This window comes from Aythya marila, assembly GCF_965140915.1.
Source record: "Aythya marila genome assembly, chromosome: 1".
Classification (NCBI taxonomy): Eukaryota; Metazoa; Chordata; class Aves; order Anseriformes; family Anatidae; genus Aythya; species Aythya marila.
In genome coordinates, this window is record NC_139042.1 from 77,128,067 (window position 1) to 77,147,087 (window position 19,021).

Here is a 19,021-nt window from a genome sequence, read left to right on the forward strand (position 1 = left end):
GTGACACCATATGTAGGCATGTTTTCACAATGTTGGCAGACTGCATTAAGAAAGTATTGACCCATGAAATTCATCACTGCTTTACAGGTGGCAAATCATTGTTGAGCTATCCATTATTTAACATCCATGCTGTGTCCTTCAACTGATTCGAGTCATCTCGTTCATCTACATTAAAGGAGAAATGGCAGCACCACACTGTGCACTATGGTGTTTCTCTATGGCAGCCATGAGGCGTAGGTCACACAGAACTGTAGGCAGCTATTAAGCTGCTCCAGCAGGATTCGCAATGATGATATATGGGCTGGTACCACCTGGATCCCTTCTGCTTTCATATTCAATTTCCACCTTGACTTGTCTTTGACTCAGCTTGCACGTGTTTGGGAGAAAAAACTGTCAGCAGAGTGCTGCTCAGGGGCTGCTTGCACATATGCTCAAGATTCAGTTCTCCTGCAGCTCCAGGAGGATTTTATCATAAAATCATGGAACATTTTGGGTTGGAAGGGGCCTTAAAAGATCACCCTGTTCCAACCCCCTGCCATGGACAGGGACACCTTCCACTAAACCAGGCTGCCCAAAGCCCCATCCAGCCTGGCCTTCAACACCTCCAGGGACGGGACATCCACAGCTTCTCTGGGCAACCTGTGCCAGTGCCTCACCACCCTTACAGTGAAGAACTTCATCCTAATATCCAGTCTAAATCTACCTTAGTTTAGTTCAAAACCATTACGCCTTCTACTATCACTACACTCCCTGACAAAGAGTCCCTCCCTCCCCAACTCACTTGTATTGCACTGAATTGAGTTGTATAGTTGTGTAGTTTTTGCTGCGCCATTAATATTTCCTCTTGTAAGGTCATCTCACCTTTGTATCACTTATTCAGTCAGAATTTTTGTGTTTTGTCATACAATATCACTATTTTGAAACAAGTAGTTCTGTTTCATCAAATATTACAGTATTTTAATAAAATTTTTTGCAAAGGGACATGTGTTAAAGCAAAGTTTTACCACACACATATATAAGGTGACATTTTAAAGACAGAAATTACAAAACATGGAAGAGGAACTAACCTAGTTACAGAGAGAGCTACTAAAATACTTCTTTAATGTTTTTTATAACTTTGGATTTTTAATTTGTGAGACATTACCTGTTTGCCCATAAATCATAAAGTTAACCTGTTTTTTTGAACACACAGGTATCTGACAACATTTTATTCTGAGTTCTGCTTTAACTACAAACCAGATAATCTTCCTTTTCCCCATATATGCTTCTCCTGCAACTGATTACTAGGAACTCAGCTCCTTTTCCATGTGAAAAAAACAACAGCAACAACTACAACAAAAACACAGACAAACAAACAAAAACACCTAAACCAAAAGAAAACAAAAACAAAAAGAATTCAGGGATTAAGGGGGAGAGAAAGTTTATACCCGTTTCCTTAGACAGGAAGCATGAGTGCATATGGCCTGATAGGAGGAGAAAAAACAACAGTCTAACACTTGTAGGGTGGCTACTTCTGAATTAGTACCAGGATATAGAAGTTCCTTGTCCCCAGAAAAAGCATAATGAGTCATGCATGTGGTATCACACAAGCCCTTAGGCTTTTTTTTTTTCTTTTTTTAATTTCTAACCAACAACATTTTGCAACATTGTTCAGTCCTAAAGAAGAGTAGAGGAGTAAACAGCTTCAGGTAAAGGAAGGAAATTAAAAGAAAGCTTAGTACGTGACTACCTACGATCCTACCAAAACAGCAAGGAAAGTCAACTTCTTGAGAAAGAAATATTTTTTTCTTTATTTTGTTCTTCGGATTTGCATTCTCTCAGTTTTTATGAAGAACTGCTGCTTCTTAAAGGTGATGCATTGCAATTGCACAAACAGCTCCTACTTCATCTCCTTCAGAGGTAGTTCATTAACAACATATGAACAAAAAAAAAACTTCACTAGACTGATAATAGTTAAAGTAACAAAGATAACTTTAATCCAAAGAAAGCATTTCTATTGTTGCAAGCAGAGTAGAATGTATATGAAAATTGACAGACATTCTGCTGCAGATATCAAATGCTGTTAAGAACTAGGAATGTGTATCAATAGTGTGTACTGTAACTCCCAGTATTAAAATAACCTTTATTTCCTATTTATCTTTATAATCCCATTTTTATCCAACATGATGAAAGAAACTTGCATGAGATTCCAAGATCTTGGATATTTTTTTAAGAACTCAAGAACAGTAACAGTGATATAAGTCATTTCCTTCTCTTTGGAGCAAGGAATCCAACTCGGAGCTATGGCCATAATGCAAGTATAGCATCAGTTCCCAAAATACCAGTCTTAATCAACAGAGAATTTCCCCAGTTAAATTTAGTTTTGTACTGTGGGGAGAAAGAGGGCTGACTACAGCTTCAGTTATACCATGACATCTATTTATGGATCTGCCCATGTTTGCAACACCACATTTATGAACAGAGAGGCTCAAGCTACAACAGCTTGAATCTGGCCTGCCTAACTATTTGTCTAGATTATTTGCCTTTTTTTTTTTTTCTGCCACTCTATTTACTGAAGGCTTCATAGTCCCTTCGCAATGATGCAGATGAAGTCCACCTGCTATGCTGCAAAATGCCAGCTGTCCCCATCAAGTCAGAAGTGCACATCTGGCCAAGTCAGTGTATGAGAGCACACCTGAGCACTGGGACACAAAATACAAGGTTGTCTCAGCATCTGTCCTGTCCTACAGCTAAACATATTCCCATCCCATGAGCAAAATGGTGGTGCTCCCTCCCCCCACCCTCCCCCCATCTCTAGGTATTTACCCATAAAGAACTGCCTGCATTTTGTAACTGTCATGGAAACCTACTGTTCATACAGCAGAAAACCCCCTAAAAGCATCTGAAAAGACAAAGGTAACACTAATTAGTATCAGGCTATGATGTCACTGTGGACTCCTACTCATTTATGCACTCACAAACACAACACACACTAAGCTTGATGCTGGGAAGGAATCTTGCGGAGTTCAGAGAGGACATGACTTCATTAAATGCCCTTAATAATAAAAGCAGTCTTAAATTCACTGTGAAATGCTGATACATAATAAGCCCTGACTTTTCTTAAAAATAAACGTCAGAAGGAATATATTGTAAATAACATTCAATGAAATCTTACTAGTCAGATACATGTATATTGTTCTATCTCGCCAACACACACACATGCAGATAAGCACCAGAGCACCAGAAAAACAGCTGCTTGTGAGAAATGAGCAACAAGCATTTTTCCATAAATAATATTATTTTAAAAACTTAAGCAAAGCTGTTATTATTTTAGTTGCTTGTCTGTAATCAAGTCTCCCCAAATTGACATTGGATTAACTCACAGTTAATATGATCATTACAAAAACTTGTTTCTTTGTGAAACTATGGTTGTGTATGTATACACATATGTACCTACATGCATTTATATATATCATGCTGTACAAAATACATCTGTGAATGTTTAAAGGAATAATATTTTTCTTGTCATTCCCTGTTTCCCTCCGGAGTCTTAGCTGTTCTTGGCATCTACTGCTCTTTCATGTTTCAATTGTTATTAAAGTTATAGTCACCATTTGCATTACTGTCATGGATAAGGGTCATTACAAGTGGGTCGTACAAACACTTAGCAATAATAGTAATAACAATAAAAACAGTTTCTGCTGTAAGGAATAAGATTTTAAAGCATTTTTCACATCTGGATGGAGACACACAAGTTCCCATGCACAGCACACTAATCCCACAAGGCATGAAGCAGGCAGGTTCAGTGTCACATTAGCCTAGCAATATAGTTGAGCTAAATTTCCTGTCTAAACATGACCAATTCTCTCAGGCATAGATACCAGCAGAGCGCCTGCAACGGAGTCTGGCCTGTCTGTAAACACCCCATAGAGTATGAGCACACTTAAGTACAAGAAAGGAAACAACAGCTGGAGACAGCTGAGCAGATGGGAAGGTACGGGAAAAGAGTGAGGCTGGAGCGGTCAGCATGACAAGCAAAGCTTGCAGGGAAAAAAAGAAAAGTGTTTTACTCATATGCCCAGCCAATATCACCTACCATTGCTTTCCAATCCCACTCAAAATTGGATGATTACTGTCATTTTAGTTTGGTTTTTCATGCTAGCACAAAGTCAGTACCCAGAAAGTGACAATCTTCAGTGACTTCCAACCTCACTTAGCTTAGATAAGCAGGCCCATTTAATAAAAAGCTTTGATGCTCTCTGGTTATCAAAGGGTAAAATTTGTGAGAAGGGTTCTCTCTTTTACTGTACCAGATTGTCTAAATAGCTATTGCATTTCATAACTCACCTTTCACAATGCTGAAGGGATGAACACATACATACACACATAAATCAGGAACACTCCTAAACCTACACGCACACTTTTTTTTTTTTTCTTTTTTTCTTTTTTCCCCTTCTTCTTTCTTCTCACCCAGAAAAGGGAAACAAAGTCACCAAAAGGGAAATACATCTTTGGAAGGAAGAGAAGCCGTAACAAGATTGCAGAGACAACAGGAGGAAGAAGGACCAGCCAGGAGGGTGTGTAACCAAGAGGGGAAGCAGCTCATCCTTCTGGTGAGGTCTTGGAGCTGGCGGGCACCCAGCTGCCTGCCCCACCACACGTCTGTTATAGACCACGAAGGGCCTCACCTAGGAGGTCAGGAAGACAGCACTTCCTGGAAAGCTTACTACTGTTATTGGAAAATGTGAACTTTTAGTGACCCAAATGTACATTTGTATTGTGTCGCCGTGTCCATGTATAAGCTTTTTTTAAAGCTAAATTGGGGGAAGGGCAGTTGGGGGAGAGGAAGGGGAGAAGGAGGGACTTTACCTTGATACAACACATCAGGTGAAAATTTACTACAGTAGTGAGCTTTCTGGACTGATTAAACTACATGCCAGTCAGTTTTAGAAACACAAAGAGCTCAAGGAGATGTGCTCTTACAACAGCTCCCTAGATGTGCTTAATAAAACATTTCTGTAGGCTCAGCATGTGAACAAACTTACAAATGTTAACTGATGACCAGTAACCAGAAGAAGATTCTTCTTAGAAGAATTGTCTATTTGTCCCAGAGTAGCCTCTCTGCCCTAACCAGGTGCCAGGGTAACTTGAAAAGTAGGAATCATGGCATTTACCAAAACCAGGGTTGACTGTATTCTTCATCCAGCCTCAGCCTCCTGGACTCCAGCAAGGAGACTCATTCCCAGGCAGCCCCCAAAGGCGGCCATCACAGTACAAGGCTTAACTGAGAAAGAACATTATCAGGTTTCCAGGTGGATTTCACAGAGCCCAAATCCTGAGCACTAAGAATTTGTGATGCAAAGTGGCAAAAGGTTTCAGAAGCTGAGATGTCTTCAGGGCTTTAGATCACCCTCTTCCCCACAACCCAGTTTGTTCTTATAAAAAAACATTTTTGCTTGTTTCCTTATGACACATGCTTGATCCAGGAAAGAGGTAAAAGGCAACAAGGGAAATCATGTTCTCTCTTCCTTGCATTCACTTTTCAGAGAAAAAAGCAAAGAAGTGTTTATCCTTTCAAATCAGCATGCATGTTCTGTGCGCTCAGAACAACATTCCCTCAGCGGAGGCATGTGGGGTTAGATAACATCAATTTATGTTAAATAATCTTAAAATAGAAACACATACAGCGCCGTTTTTAGACATCCTAGCTAGATAATGCTTTTACATAGTCTGGTTTTGCTTTTTTGTTTTTTCAGTGTGTGGGAGATACATTATCTCGTGTTTTAATGGATGTGGTCACTTTTTCTCTGCGGCCAAGTTTAAAGAGTCTTGCAGGTTCTATTGCCACATTTGGGGACTCAAAACTTCCTGTAAGACCCTTGGGTCAGCAACAATCCTGAACTCCATTCCATCAGCGAGCCTTCACAAACCTGACGTAACTGCGACGCTCTGGGAAGATTTATCAGGCAATAGCCTGGGACTTTACAGACACTGTGGTGCTTCAAGCAGAACATGCAGACAGTCTGTACACACACTATACCATGGTGCTGTTGCCATCAGACCATATCATAGTGAGAGCCACTTCCAATTTATAGTGTTAAATTATAAATTACCACGTGCTCAACACTACCAAAAGTCTTAAGGTCTGTAAAAACTAACTCTCTTCTGCTCTTACTATCTTCTCCTCTCAAAGTTTTAAGTTATGTTACTGTAGATATGAAGGCAGATACGCAAGGCAAAACTGCTGAACCACTGTCACGCTGGATCTATCTGTTGCTTCTCCTGTCATAGCCAGCATGCTTTTTATTTGCCTCTCTGTCAGTCTTCCAGCGTGTTGTAAATTTGACAAGTTGAAAAATAATGAACAAAAGACATTGTAAGGAAACAAAAAATAGATTATGCGTGAAAACACCACTGTAACTAGCCATAGAGAAATGAGTCTAAATTTAACAAAGCAATTTTTCAGCTTTTTTTTTTGTTGTTGTTGTTTTTTTTGTTTTTAAGTTTATAGTATAAATCAGCTCTAAATTCTTCCCCAGTGTGCACCACCACAGCCAGCATCAACCTCCAGCCTGGATTTCCAACAGCATGCATTCAAGTCTGTAAACTGAAAGGCATTACAAATAGGAAATAAGAGTGGGATGGCATCAAGATCTGACTATACGAACTACAACTAAATGCTTGGAAATGTAGCAATAACAGCAGTGACAAAGACATTAATAAATACCTTAAAATGCACATGAATCAAGGGGTATTCTGTGAAGTTTTATCAATAGCCAATTTCTTGTAATTAATACTCCCCAAAGAGCTACTGTTAATGGTTTCTATAAGGCATTGAACATTAAGAAAATGCTGCAGCCAACTGATTTTTCCTCCCATGGAAGTACCCACGCTAAACTGTTGATATAGTTTGCACACTTCTGGAAGGACAGGAAAAAAGAACAGTGCACTTGGCAAATCTTCCTCTTTTTGCTACACCCACTTTAAGAGAATGAGAAAGTAGAGTTCCTACAGCTATAAATATATTTGCTTAATTCAAAGAAGCTAGTGCTTTTATCGTATGTGATGAAATTCCAGAAAGAAGCAAAAGGAAAAGCAAAAAGTTTTGAACTGGAAAAAGTGTTCTTGTTCTTCAGAAGAATATCCACCTTTATTTAAAAAAAAAAATAAAAAAATAAAAAAATCAGCTGCCTGAGTTCTGCTCCAACAAGCAGAAGTTATCTTAATGCAAGACCTACACTTAAAAATAAATAAATAAATAAATAAATAAATAAATAAATAAGCAAGCAGAAGTAGGCTCATGTTGGCCTAATACTTCTATGTGCCTGGCCTAGTGAGTGGAAGTAACTCAGCATTATTTTCTAAACTGACAACAAGCTACATACAGAACTTGATTTTTTAAATTGTGAATCATCTCAGGTATAGATTGAATCCTAATTTTGATCTGATCTATGACACCACCATATTTACTTAAGTCATATAAGAAAATCCAATACAAAAATTTTTGAGAAGTGACTCATAGAACCCCAAAAATAAGCTGAGGTAGTAAAACAGGGCAATGCTGAAAAGACCCTAGAAAATCTAGACAATCAATTCCTACCCCAGATTTGCAACCCATCCCACAAGCACTGAACTTCCCTTAAAAAGGTTCCTTGAATTTAGCATCCACATCTCAGGTTGCAGAGAAATACTGTGTGTAGAATCAAACATCCTTGTATCATACTAACCAAGGACATAGCTTATGACTATGAAAAGAGAAAAACTTTTTTTGACCCAGCGACCTTCCCTGTGGTCTTGACCAGTTTCATTTTTATCCAAGTATGTATTTTAAGCAACCCCAATACTACTACTGCCCTTGTGTTGCTAATTACCAGATAAAATGAATTTTGGCACCTAGCACACAGGGCCATAAGAGATGATCTTTTTTGTTTCAGAGATCAAAATTCCACTAGGAGCATTACCACTTAATGATTAAAAAAAAGCATTACTTGCAATATTATTTGCATATTTGTATGTACAATTCAATTGTCTTCCTGGTAGGTGTTAGTTATATTGCAATGTTAAAATGTAGGAGTCGGCACTGTAAATTCAGACAGACACGAGATGTAGCAATGCCAACAAGGATCCTTGCACGATGCGGGGTACAGAACAGCACTTCAAAATCTAAGAGGAACTTCTTATGATTTTGAGTTTAAACACAGAATCAGAAGCCTTTGGCACTTCAGCAACCATCCTTTTAGCATTTAAACAAAAAAGCAAATGAGGCACAGAGCCACTTCTGTTCCTCTAACAGTAATAGCTGTGATGAAGATGAATACTCATCATACGCGTTGTTCCTTGCATTACTAGGTCTCTCACTAATTCACTTATGTCTTTGTGTTGTTTTCGTCAGATGATCTGAGAGTTCCCTGAAGCACTGCTCACTTTCAAAATGCATGATTTGGCTTCCCTAGAAATCGCACTCGGTTGGAAAAGAACAAGAGTCATAGAGGTAAAAAACGCACTGGGGAGAGCAAGAGAAATCCTTTGTGGTTACACTTTGAATTTATGAAGCACTCAGGTATCGGCAAGATTAACGTAGCATAAAAAAAAATCATGCTAGACAGACTGAAAAGAAGCCAATTTTGACAGCCTGGTTTTCCTTTTATTCTTTCGTTCTATCTTCACCACCTCTTGGTCATTTCTTCCTATCAGTCACATCTTCAATCCACACTCCACTTTCTCCATCACCTTACAAAATCACTAAGAGTCTGCCCAACCTCATAAGGCGTTACCCTGCAGATACAAAATTATTCAATTTCATACACAGCCAGCCTGAAGTGTAAGAAGACATGTTCTCTAAAAGCCTAGATATTTCCAGAAAAATTTTGCTAACAGCCAGTCACCATTCTCTGAGAAGGACGTGCTAATTTGAACACTGGAACATTTTTGCAACTTCTTTAAAACACCATCTCAAGAGCAACTTGAGTTTTCACGAGGAATAAAATCTCCTTCTACATCCTCCAACAAGAGCTTTAAATCCACTGCTGCTTTCAGGTAAGGTTTTCTCTGGCCAAAGGCACAAGAATTCCTCACGTTTTTATCGATGCTCTAATTACAACAGAGTAGCATTTGTCCTGGAAATATAATACAAACTCACAGATTATATTACCCCTATTTCCCCCTCCCCCCCCCACTTGTTTGGAGATAACCTCAAGGCCTAACTTGTTCTGTAACAGTTCCTACCTACTCAGGGCTAAATTAATAACAGCAGATTTGCATATAAGTAAATGTACCCCCATTTTATACTCTCACATCTTCTGGTTGATGGACACTTCACCATTTTCAAGTGAACTCAGACTTTTTTCAAGCTCCTGTGTTTTCTAGAACAACCCATTATTATATGGAAATGTGAATTTTGCATTTCATTTTGGCTTTTAAAGTAAGGCAGAAAACTTTAAATAAAGTTTAGAGCTGTGCAGAGCAAGTTTGTAAATATGTGAATGTTTAGAAAACAAAGATCAAAAGAACCACTAAATTTATGTATAAATATATTTTTAATCTATCTCAGTATTCCTCAATATGTCTCATGCCCCAGATTAGAAAATCTGTCTGCAGAGGAAGAAACCTTACAGAAATTTAAAACAAAGAGCTATGGCAAGCTATGAGGATGTCAACATGTCCACAGCTTCCCCTCTCTTGTCAGCGTGGACTGTGCTACACTCATCTGCAGAGCTGTTGATTTGCAAGGAGGTTGGGTAAGACTTTCCTTAGGAATCGTTAGTTATGGAATTCACTCTGTGCTTGTTTGGCCATTTGTGCACCTTGAGGATAGTCTCCCAAGTACTGAGGGAGCAAGAGGCTACAAGGCTTCTGTTATGGTAATGTTCAAATGGGAGACTTCTAATGTACTACATCAGCAAATAGGTATTTACAGACCAGATGAGTTTCACCATGAAAATTAAACCATATAAAAGCATAAGAAAACACCGATGGTCTCTCTCTTAACATACAACCAGAAATACAGATCACAGTAATTCAGTTCATTGCAGACCATTATAAACAGAAACGAAGAACAGAGAGAGAAAGAGTTAAACATGAAACACAAAATCTGCCTCTTCAATTCTGCACCAATTTGTACCTACTAAGCACTGCTGACTGCAGGACCTTCAGATCATCTACAGCATTTCACTGTTTCATCAAGGAGCAACCTGTGAACTGCAATTTGGTGTAGCTGCATCTGAAGAAAATAAATCTAAAACTTTTGCTATTAAAAACCCAACCAACCTAATAATCCATATATACACAAGAAAGCATTTGACATTCTCTAAATAAACTACTGCTTCAAAGCTGAGCGTTTTAGTTTAGTCAACTTAATTTAGAATTTACTTCACTGTATAAATTCAACAGTTAAATGTTATGATCTGTTCTACCTTTTTGAGATGACGGGTGAACTCTCTTTGAATAATACGTCTTACACAAATGTGGTTCTCAGCTTCTTTGAGGTCCATGGTCAGGTTAACTCTTTCCATAAAGCACCTAAAAGTAAAGTCATTGTGGATAACAAGTTGTACTAAATACAGTTGTAATGTGAAGAATTTCACTACGTAACAAATAAATTTTGGCTAAACACACACTTTAATGGGATGGTGTGCCATGTTCTTCCAACCCACCGTCTGTTCCACAGGATTCTTAATCTTCCTCTCAAGATTCCAAAAAGACCAAAAAAAAAAAAATAATAGAACAAACAAACAAAAAAGGAAGCCTAACAAAAAACTTTAGATAATAGGGTCACTGAGGAGTTATTTTGGATTGACCCTAGCACTGTGTTTCCTTATGACATGCTATAGCCCACTGTATTTAATCACAACCAATGTTTATACTGTATAACTTTGATACAGATCAGATACTGTCACAGTTCTGGCATTTTAATCAGCCTAGGCTGTTTCCATTTCTTCTTGCGGTAACAATTCTGTCATGAAAAGTAGTATTAAATAAGATTATGAGACAGCAGATGGCATCACTTAGTTATCTTTAATTGTTGTACACTGACCATTTACTATAAAGCGTAATCTATTTTCAAAGATTCATAAGTGGAACTCTACGGACAGCATAGACATACCAAAACCCAAAATGTCACTATTTTCTCATAAAGTCATAGAATGGTTTGGGTTGGAAGGGGCCTTAAAGTCCTTAAAGCCTTAAAGACTTTCAACCCCTTTGCCCTAGGCAGGGACACCTCCTATCAGACCAGGTTGTCCAATTCCCATCCAACCTGGCCTTGAACACCTCCAGGGATAGGGTATCCACAGCTTCTCTGGGCAACTGGTGCTGGTGCCTCACCACCCTCTGAGTAAAGGATTTCTTCCTAATATCTAATCTAAACCAACCCTCTTCTAGTTTAAAGCCATTCCCCCTTGTCCTACACTCCCTGACAGAGTCCCTCCTCAGCTTTCCTGTAGGCCCCTTTAGGTACTGAAAGGTCTCCCTGGAGCCTTCTCTTCTCCAGGCTGAAAAACTCTGTTTCACCTATCTGGTTGCCTTGATCTGTAGTTAGTTTCATGCAAGCATCTTAAAGCAGCCATTGTTTACCACAGCTGTGGCTGCCTTTCTTCAGTTCCCTGGGTATTTCTGAGCCCCTCAGTAAGCCTCCTACACGCCATCAGCTGAAGCCACTTGTATCTTCACAAGATCACATAAAGTAATGTCTGGCTTTAAGAAATCTGACAGAAGTGACTACAACTTAGTGGTAATTTATAGATTCCTTTCCTCATCTCTTCCCACTGGGATCTATGCTAGAGCCACATCACTCCGTCAGGCACAAATTCACAAAGTATTTTGAAATACCAGTAGGAGAGCTGCCCATTCAACAAATTGGAACTCGACAAAGATGGTGAATGCTAAAAAAGCTCTTCATGCCTATTCAGCATCACATGGGAAATAACAGCCCTCATGAAAACAGAGTTGGGTCTAACAGGATCTGCTATTCAGCCTCCTTTTGGTAATTTCTCTCATCATCTAGTTGTTAGAACAATATAAAAAAAAAAAAAGCAGAGAAATTTCTTTTGTGTTTTCAGATGATATAACGATTTGAAAAGGTAAACTATAAAAACAAAGGCATCCATGCACAGCCTCAAACTACTCTACAGAAAAATGGGAATTCGGAGGAGGCAATGTACTAAGTCATTTTTCCGATTACTTTTCAGAAGAATAACAAAAACATTATGTTCCACTCAGGGTATTCAGAAAGTAGCTGTCACTGTCATTTGTAGGTGTTACACTCAGAGTACGTCATGAAAAAGCAGTGTATTTTTCCACATGCCTGCTAGAACAAATGCAAGCAGGCACAGTGAGGGTCTCGAGCTTAAGAAGCCATTAGGGAGCAGCTGGATGGCCTCAGCAGCCCACACAATGAGATTTATAGATTCAAATACCGTAGGTAGCCCGTGGTGCAAATCTAGTCCACCAATGGCCAGTCCCTGGTGGCATTGCCAGCTGATCCCTCCTGATCCATGCACTGATCTGCAGCATGCCAAAGCAAGCAGCAGAAGGGGCACTTTGAACCCTGTGCAACAGGGACAGCCATGGGAAATGGGGAAAGGACAATGCAGAAGAGGGGAAGAGGCAAACCAGAGCACTGGAGAAAAACCCTCTCTGTTCCTTGCCCACACATACACAGCTCTGTTTTTCTTTACCCACTCCTAACCTTTTCTCTGGTCTTGCCTTTCAAAAAGCTATTCAAAGAGCCATGCTGTTTGTACTGTATGAATTTGGCAATGGCAGCCTTACAGAACGTTTTGCAATTCTTTGCAGGGTTGCTGGCGGTTTCTGCTTGCTCAATGGATAAATGCAAGCACTGACCAGCATGTGTGCTTAGTATTTAGTGTGCATTCAGTGGCAGCCAGGAATCTGACCTGGACATCTTCTGCCTGCAGTATGGGACTTTCAGTAAGAAATGTATTCTGAAAACCAACAAGGCTAAGTAACCTGTGAAGCTATAAATGTCTTCAGGAAATAAAAAAAAAATGACGACAGAGACTATTGAAAACAAACATTACAACTAACAAGTAGGTTATAAAAATCTTTTGACCTAAATATTTTTCTCCCTTGGTGTTCAAATCAGCACAGTAGCTGTACAGTACCAAGGCTTTCATTCTTTTTCTGCTCTAACCCAGGCAGGAAACATACTTTTTCAGCCACAGTGAACATGCTGTTGTACTTCTGAAAAACAAACAGAGCTCTAAAGAGCTGTGAAGAGCAGAGGCAGGAGGGATGAAGTAAATCTCTTATTAATAAATTACAGAACCATCCCCAAATTTTTATTCTTTCCATGGAAGTCACCTTTTCAAGTGCTGGCACTCTGTACTTTAGATAACACCTTTTTTTCTTTATTTTTTTTTTTTTTCCCCAACCTGGCAGTAATACAAATTGAATGTCCTTTTTCTCCATAATACAATGAATCACTCATACATCTCTAACAGTAACATAAAGCCAAAGCAGAAGCACCATTACCAGTAGTGTCATGATACCCAATGTTCACTCATATGCTTTCTGCTGAGTCAGTTTTGAAATACCATCCAGTCAAAAAGGTATTAGACAGAAGATACACAACTAGATGTCACTGAATAGCCTGAAATGTTATTCATAGTGAATATCACCACAGTAATGAAAAAAAGTCATCTGATACTGTTGCCTACGTTACCAGAGGATAGCCTCAACTTCTCTTGCCCTATCCTATTCTTCAAGCTGCAGGTGATATGAACCCAGAAACTCAAAAATGCAAAGCACCCAGTTATTAACTCAGGAGGTCCACACTCAGTGTCAGAAGTGATGTGGGGCAGACTTTTTAGATTTTAGGTGAGTCTAAAGCTGCACACAGAGGTATAGCACGGCTTTCTAAAACAGAAGCCAGCAAGGTGCTTATAGCCTTGTCAAATCAGTGGTTACTAGCTCAGCAGCCTGTTTAAACACTGTAAAACACCACTGAGAATTTACCGCACGTTTATGTGCCCAGAATACCTGGCCTCCAGATACACGTGAACTGAAGCCCTTTGGACTTCCTGAATACTTTTGGTCAGTTTTAGATGATACTTTCATAACACCAAAGAAATATTTTCTAAGCCATTCTGCTCCATTGGATGGATTTTAAGGAAGATAAATCTTATAATCTCTGATTATAATCAAACTACCTGTTATATTCTCTGTATATGTATGTTTCATTCTGCATTAGGAAAAACATTTTCTAAATTACTGGCAAAGTTACATAGACATGGGTGCATTACTTCAGACTCAGTTATAGCAAGTTTTTGAGCTAACCTATGTACATAAAGCATTACACTCCCCCCATCTAGCTTCTTACAAGGATAAACAGGTCTCCAGAACTCCACTAATTCTAACAACATATCCATACAGGAATCACTTGCCTTCCTGCACACTCAAGATTATTTCCTTCCCGAATCTTCTTCCTCTTCTGAACTAGTCTTCCCCGCTAAATTCAGATTTTAAATAAGCAGTGAGAATGGTTGGTTTCCCAAGTGAATAATAAATTACTTACACTTCTATCCCAGTCTCAGCTGTCCTAGTTGGTTTGCAGGTATTCACGCAGCAATTGCCAATGAATTGGTTATCTCCTCACTTCCTCTAACAGGGTTCAACCCTGAAAAACTGAAGAATTACCTCCTTCTGTCTTTCACAGTGCTTTTAAACTGGTGGTGGGAGGGGCAGAAAAATCTCCCTATCTCGTCGTGTTAGGAAAGAGAAAATTCCCATCAAAAGTGACTCACCAACATTAATCATATATACACCAGATTGAAAGGCACTCAGAACATGAAGACTGAATCCCGTTCTCAGTTAAGCAAATTAGAAGCAAATTGCTCAGCACTATCATATTATTTTAACTGCCATATCTGTACAATTTTGCACAATGGAGCTGATGAATATGAATTTATTGTTTCTAGTATTGAACTCTTAGAGAGTGGTTCTGAATCTTTCAGAAGAACAAACAGTGAGTAACATGCAGCTCCCGTTATTCTGAAATAAATAACAATGCAAAGATTTTCTATATAAGATGCTTACTTCACTTACCACCTGTTTTATGCATTAGAATAAATATCCTTATTGACTAACCAAGCAGATGCGTAACAGAATCTTCAGCAAACAAGTTACACTGCAGCTTGAAATACGGCAGCTTCTGTTTGTTACTGACTGGGAATACCATGCATTATTTTTTGTAATTCAATAATACTAAATCCAAGTACAAAACTTTAAAGGGTACTGTTTAGATTCAAGATTATTCCTACAGTTAAATGTTGAGGATAAGAGGATTAAAGAAAAGGGGAAAAATAAAATGATTTTACTATTGTCTCTTGAAATGTAGCTTGAGAATGAGAGGATTTGTTTTCTTACTAAGAGAAAAAAAAAGTAATTTGGGGAATATACACACCCTATTGAATCTACAAAACAGGGATTTTTCCCATTTGTACTATGCATGCAATAATGTACATTCTTCATAAACTGGACACATACTTTTGCCTTTCTGCTGTTTTTGCTGATGTTTTTAACTTCACCTGATATTAACCTTCTAGCTCTCACAGGACTACACTCAGAACTACACATGAAGCATATTCTATTAGCTATAAAAACAGCATAATTATAAACAAGTGAACAATATTCTTATTTTTCAAGGTAGTATTCCAATGCACAACAATTAGATTATGATCTGTCACATTCTTGTAAATTCAGGATAAGTTTAGCATTGCTTGAACTAGCTCAAATCTCAGCATAGAAGAAACCAAGGTCTCACTGCAATACAGCACTTGAGCTACTGCTGAGTTAATGATTTCTATTGACATTTAATTATAGCATGTTTCCTGAAGTTAAGGCACAGCTTTAGCATAAGCAGGGCTACTCTGAGTAAGAGACTTAGCCTGTTCAAATCAACACTCATCTGACAAATAGCTTTAATATGCAGCAATGTGTAACACGGAAAAATGGCTGTGGATGTAAATTTAGTTCCTTACTATTAGTTTACACAACCCAGAAAAAAATACCATTATAAATAATAAAAACACTTAAATGCATCCTACTTCAGTTTCGCAAACATAAGAGCAGAACAGTCAAATTTCCTTCTGTGTAAGTGTTTTAGTATCAGAGACCTGGACAAAATTGCTGTTTGCTATACTTAATGCATTTCTACGTCTCTAAAGGAAATGCTTATGTGACTTCAAAACATCAGACTGCTCTAGTTCCTCATTCAACAAAAGAGCTTGCCGCTTTGGAGACACAGCGTGAGCTGCTTCTGGTGGTCCTCTTCCCAAATCTTAACAGTAAGTAAGACTCCACGAATGAGCAAAATAATAATCTTGCTCTCTATGGCAGCTGACATGAAATATGTATTTTCATATAAATATTCTGCCTCAAAATTGTCTTACAAACATCCACTTGGTGAAGCTCTTTGAGCTGGGTTGCTGATGAGGTCCCATCCCTCAAAACCAAACCAAACCACAAACAGTGGCCTCAGTTGGTCATCCCAAAATTGAGGTACCCAAAACCAATACACACTGCTGAGAAACTTGGCTCTGCCTTTACATCATTCAAGATGATAATCCAGAAAGCTGAATCCCCAAAATGACTTTGATGCCACATTTAAACGGTCCCTAGTCAGTAAGACAAATTAAATAGGTAAGAAAAAAACTAACAAACAACAACAAAAATAAATGAAAAAAGTGAACAAGTGGAAGATACTCAGTAGGATGTGGTTGATACAGCACCCTAGTAGAGGAAGCAGCACCCCATAAGCTTCTCTCCCTGTTGTATATACACGGGAAGACAACCTTGTCTACAGGAAGCTCACATCAACACTTCAGTAGATAGTTAGCAGGTGCAATACCATAGTCATTTGTTTTACCTTCACACTTATCTATTTTCTCATATTGTTCTTGAAGGTATTTATTTTGCAGGTGCAATCACTACTTAGTAAAGCCACAAACACATTCTGATTTTTGGTCACTTGACTTTTTCTGCAGTAATTAGTTTTTGTTTTTTGTTTTACATATTTAAAATTAAGCACGCCATAGAAAGTGCTGGAGTTGCTGTTTTCACTGAAGAATAAGTATACTTTCTTTGGATAAAGATTTTGCATAGTAAAAAACAAGGAAGACTGGTAATAGAGGGGTAATTGCTATTGATGGGCTTAATGCCATGTTGCCATAATTCAATGAATAAAAGGATGCAAGACCTCGAAAAAGTCACATTAATGGTGTGAAAAAAGTTTAGACGAAGAAATATCAGTGTGGTTGTTAAAGCAGATCCTGTAAAAAGAAAATCAGAAGAAGGTAAACCTTCTTGCTCAATTTGAGAGCATAAAGAATGAATAGGCTTGATTTTATTTTAAAAATGAACTTCTCTGCTCTTTTCTGTGCTAAATATTAGAAATCAAATGGGAATTGCAACATTTGAGATGTGACTAGTTAAGACAAACCAGCTATGACTAGTTTGTGGCAACATATGTAGCATATTGAATCTACGGAGAGCAGAGGGAATCTAGCCATGTTCCTGTGAAGTCCCTAGCTCTCAGCAATTGCTCCAATTTGCACATGGGAAGGCAAAGGCAAAGAGTTTTGGTTAAATGCCTAAAAGGGGCTGATTATAGGCTTTTATATTCAGGCCACTTAAGCCTACACAGGGTTTCCAAAAGGCCATATGCTTACAGGATAGAGAGGTATGTATGCTGTAATTCAGGAACATGGAAATAGGCCTCTCCTTTATAGAAGAGCCTGATGGCCACAACTGATGTAGGAATACATTTGGGGTGTGTTTGTGTAGGTTTAAGACAGATGAGGAGGTCTCCTGTCTCAGAGTGTTTTTTAATCTAGTGTCTTGTAGCTTTTCCAAGAAACTGGAGTTTGAAGAGCCTGCCAGGTCGCACTGGAGAATGGTGAACCTGAGTTTTCTGGGTCTCAAGTGGCTCTGGCTGGCATGCTGGCAGGCCCCTGCTTCTTCCTTTCCATTGCACTCTGAGGTTAGGCACATAGTCAAGGCTACATATTGCCCTCCAGAAAATGCCAAGTATTTGAAAAGGCTGTTATGGCTTTGCAGTTTGATGCCTCCCTCCCTATTACAATTTAGTCCCAAAGGTCAAAAGGGAACCACTTGCAGAGGCAGGAGTAGAAGTCCATCACCAACCTCTTGTGGAGCCCACTCACTGACCGAGTGCACAATTCAAAACTCAGGGCTTTTTCCTTTGTCTTCTCCAAATGTCTTACAGCAACTTTTATGACATGGGTTGAAATCTGTGTGAAGGTTTTCATGCTAGATTGCAAGTATGTTTCTATACTCCTGTGACTCTGATTCCTTTTCCTTGTTTGCTTAGACTCATACTTAGGTAATGCACGTTATAAATAAAACAGATGCCTTTGAAGAAGGACTCAAATGCTCAGGAAGCCCTTTGCAGTTTGTGGTTCACTCTGTTTCCTCCTGAACTTAATCTAATATGTTGGCTTGTCTGAAGTTGTATGTTACTTCAGATCTTTTCTATTAGTCCTACAGAGACTAATTTCCCTCCCATTTAGGCTAAAAAGACTTTCTCATCACTCAGAGAACAAATAAAATTGGTAACGTATTAATATGAGCAAAACCAGAAAGGGATGATCTAAACACGAATACAAATAATCAGGAATAACAAGGTCATCTAAATAGAAAACTCAAATTGACTCAGAGACAAGAGAAATGTTGGCAAATTCAGTAAGATTCTATCTTTCACATTTATAATTCATTTTTGTCCTTGTTATGCACACTGAAACATATGCTTGGCTTTGTGTCTGCTTAACTATAGCAGAGTCTCAGAAAATTATGTTGATAAATAGGAATAATGACCAGTCTTGGTTCTAGTAAAACATGAAAGAAGCAAAAGAAGGATCATGAAGAACCGTAGAAGTGTGTGCTGAAGCCTGAAAGGAACAATTCACAGGCAGCTAATGAGTACCCAATATGATATTGGGTAGGAAAGCAAAGTCAGAGTACAATGGCTATGAAGAAAAAGAAGAAAATGTAAACAAAGAGACCA

At 38.6% G+C, this 19,021-nt stretch overlaps 1 protein-coding gene across 5 annotated transcripts in view; it reads right to left on the minus strand.

Moving 5' to 3' along the window:
- The window catches only part of ARHGAP6 (Rho GTPase activating protein 6), a 312,049-nt gene that overhangs the window by 102,507 nt on the left and 190,521 nt on the right, over positions 1-19,021 (minus strand). The window contains exon 2 of one of the 5 annotated variants that reach the window (XM_082775528.1): positions 10,392-10,497. The exons of the other annotated variants lie outside the window; for them this stretch is intronic. Coding sequence (XP_082631654.1) covers positions 10,392-10,490 — 99 coding nt within the window. The 5' untranslated portion in view covers positions 10,491-10,497. The remainder of the gene's footprint in view (positions 1-10,391; positions 10,498-19,021) is intronic. 5 annotated transcript variants of the gene reach the window in all.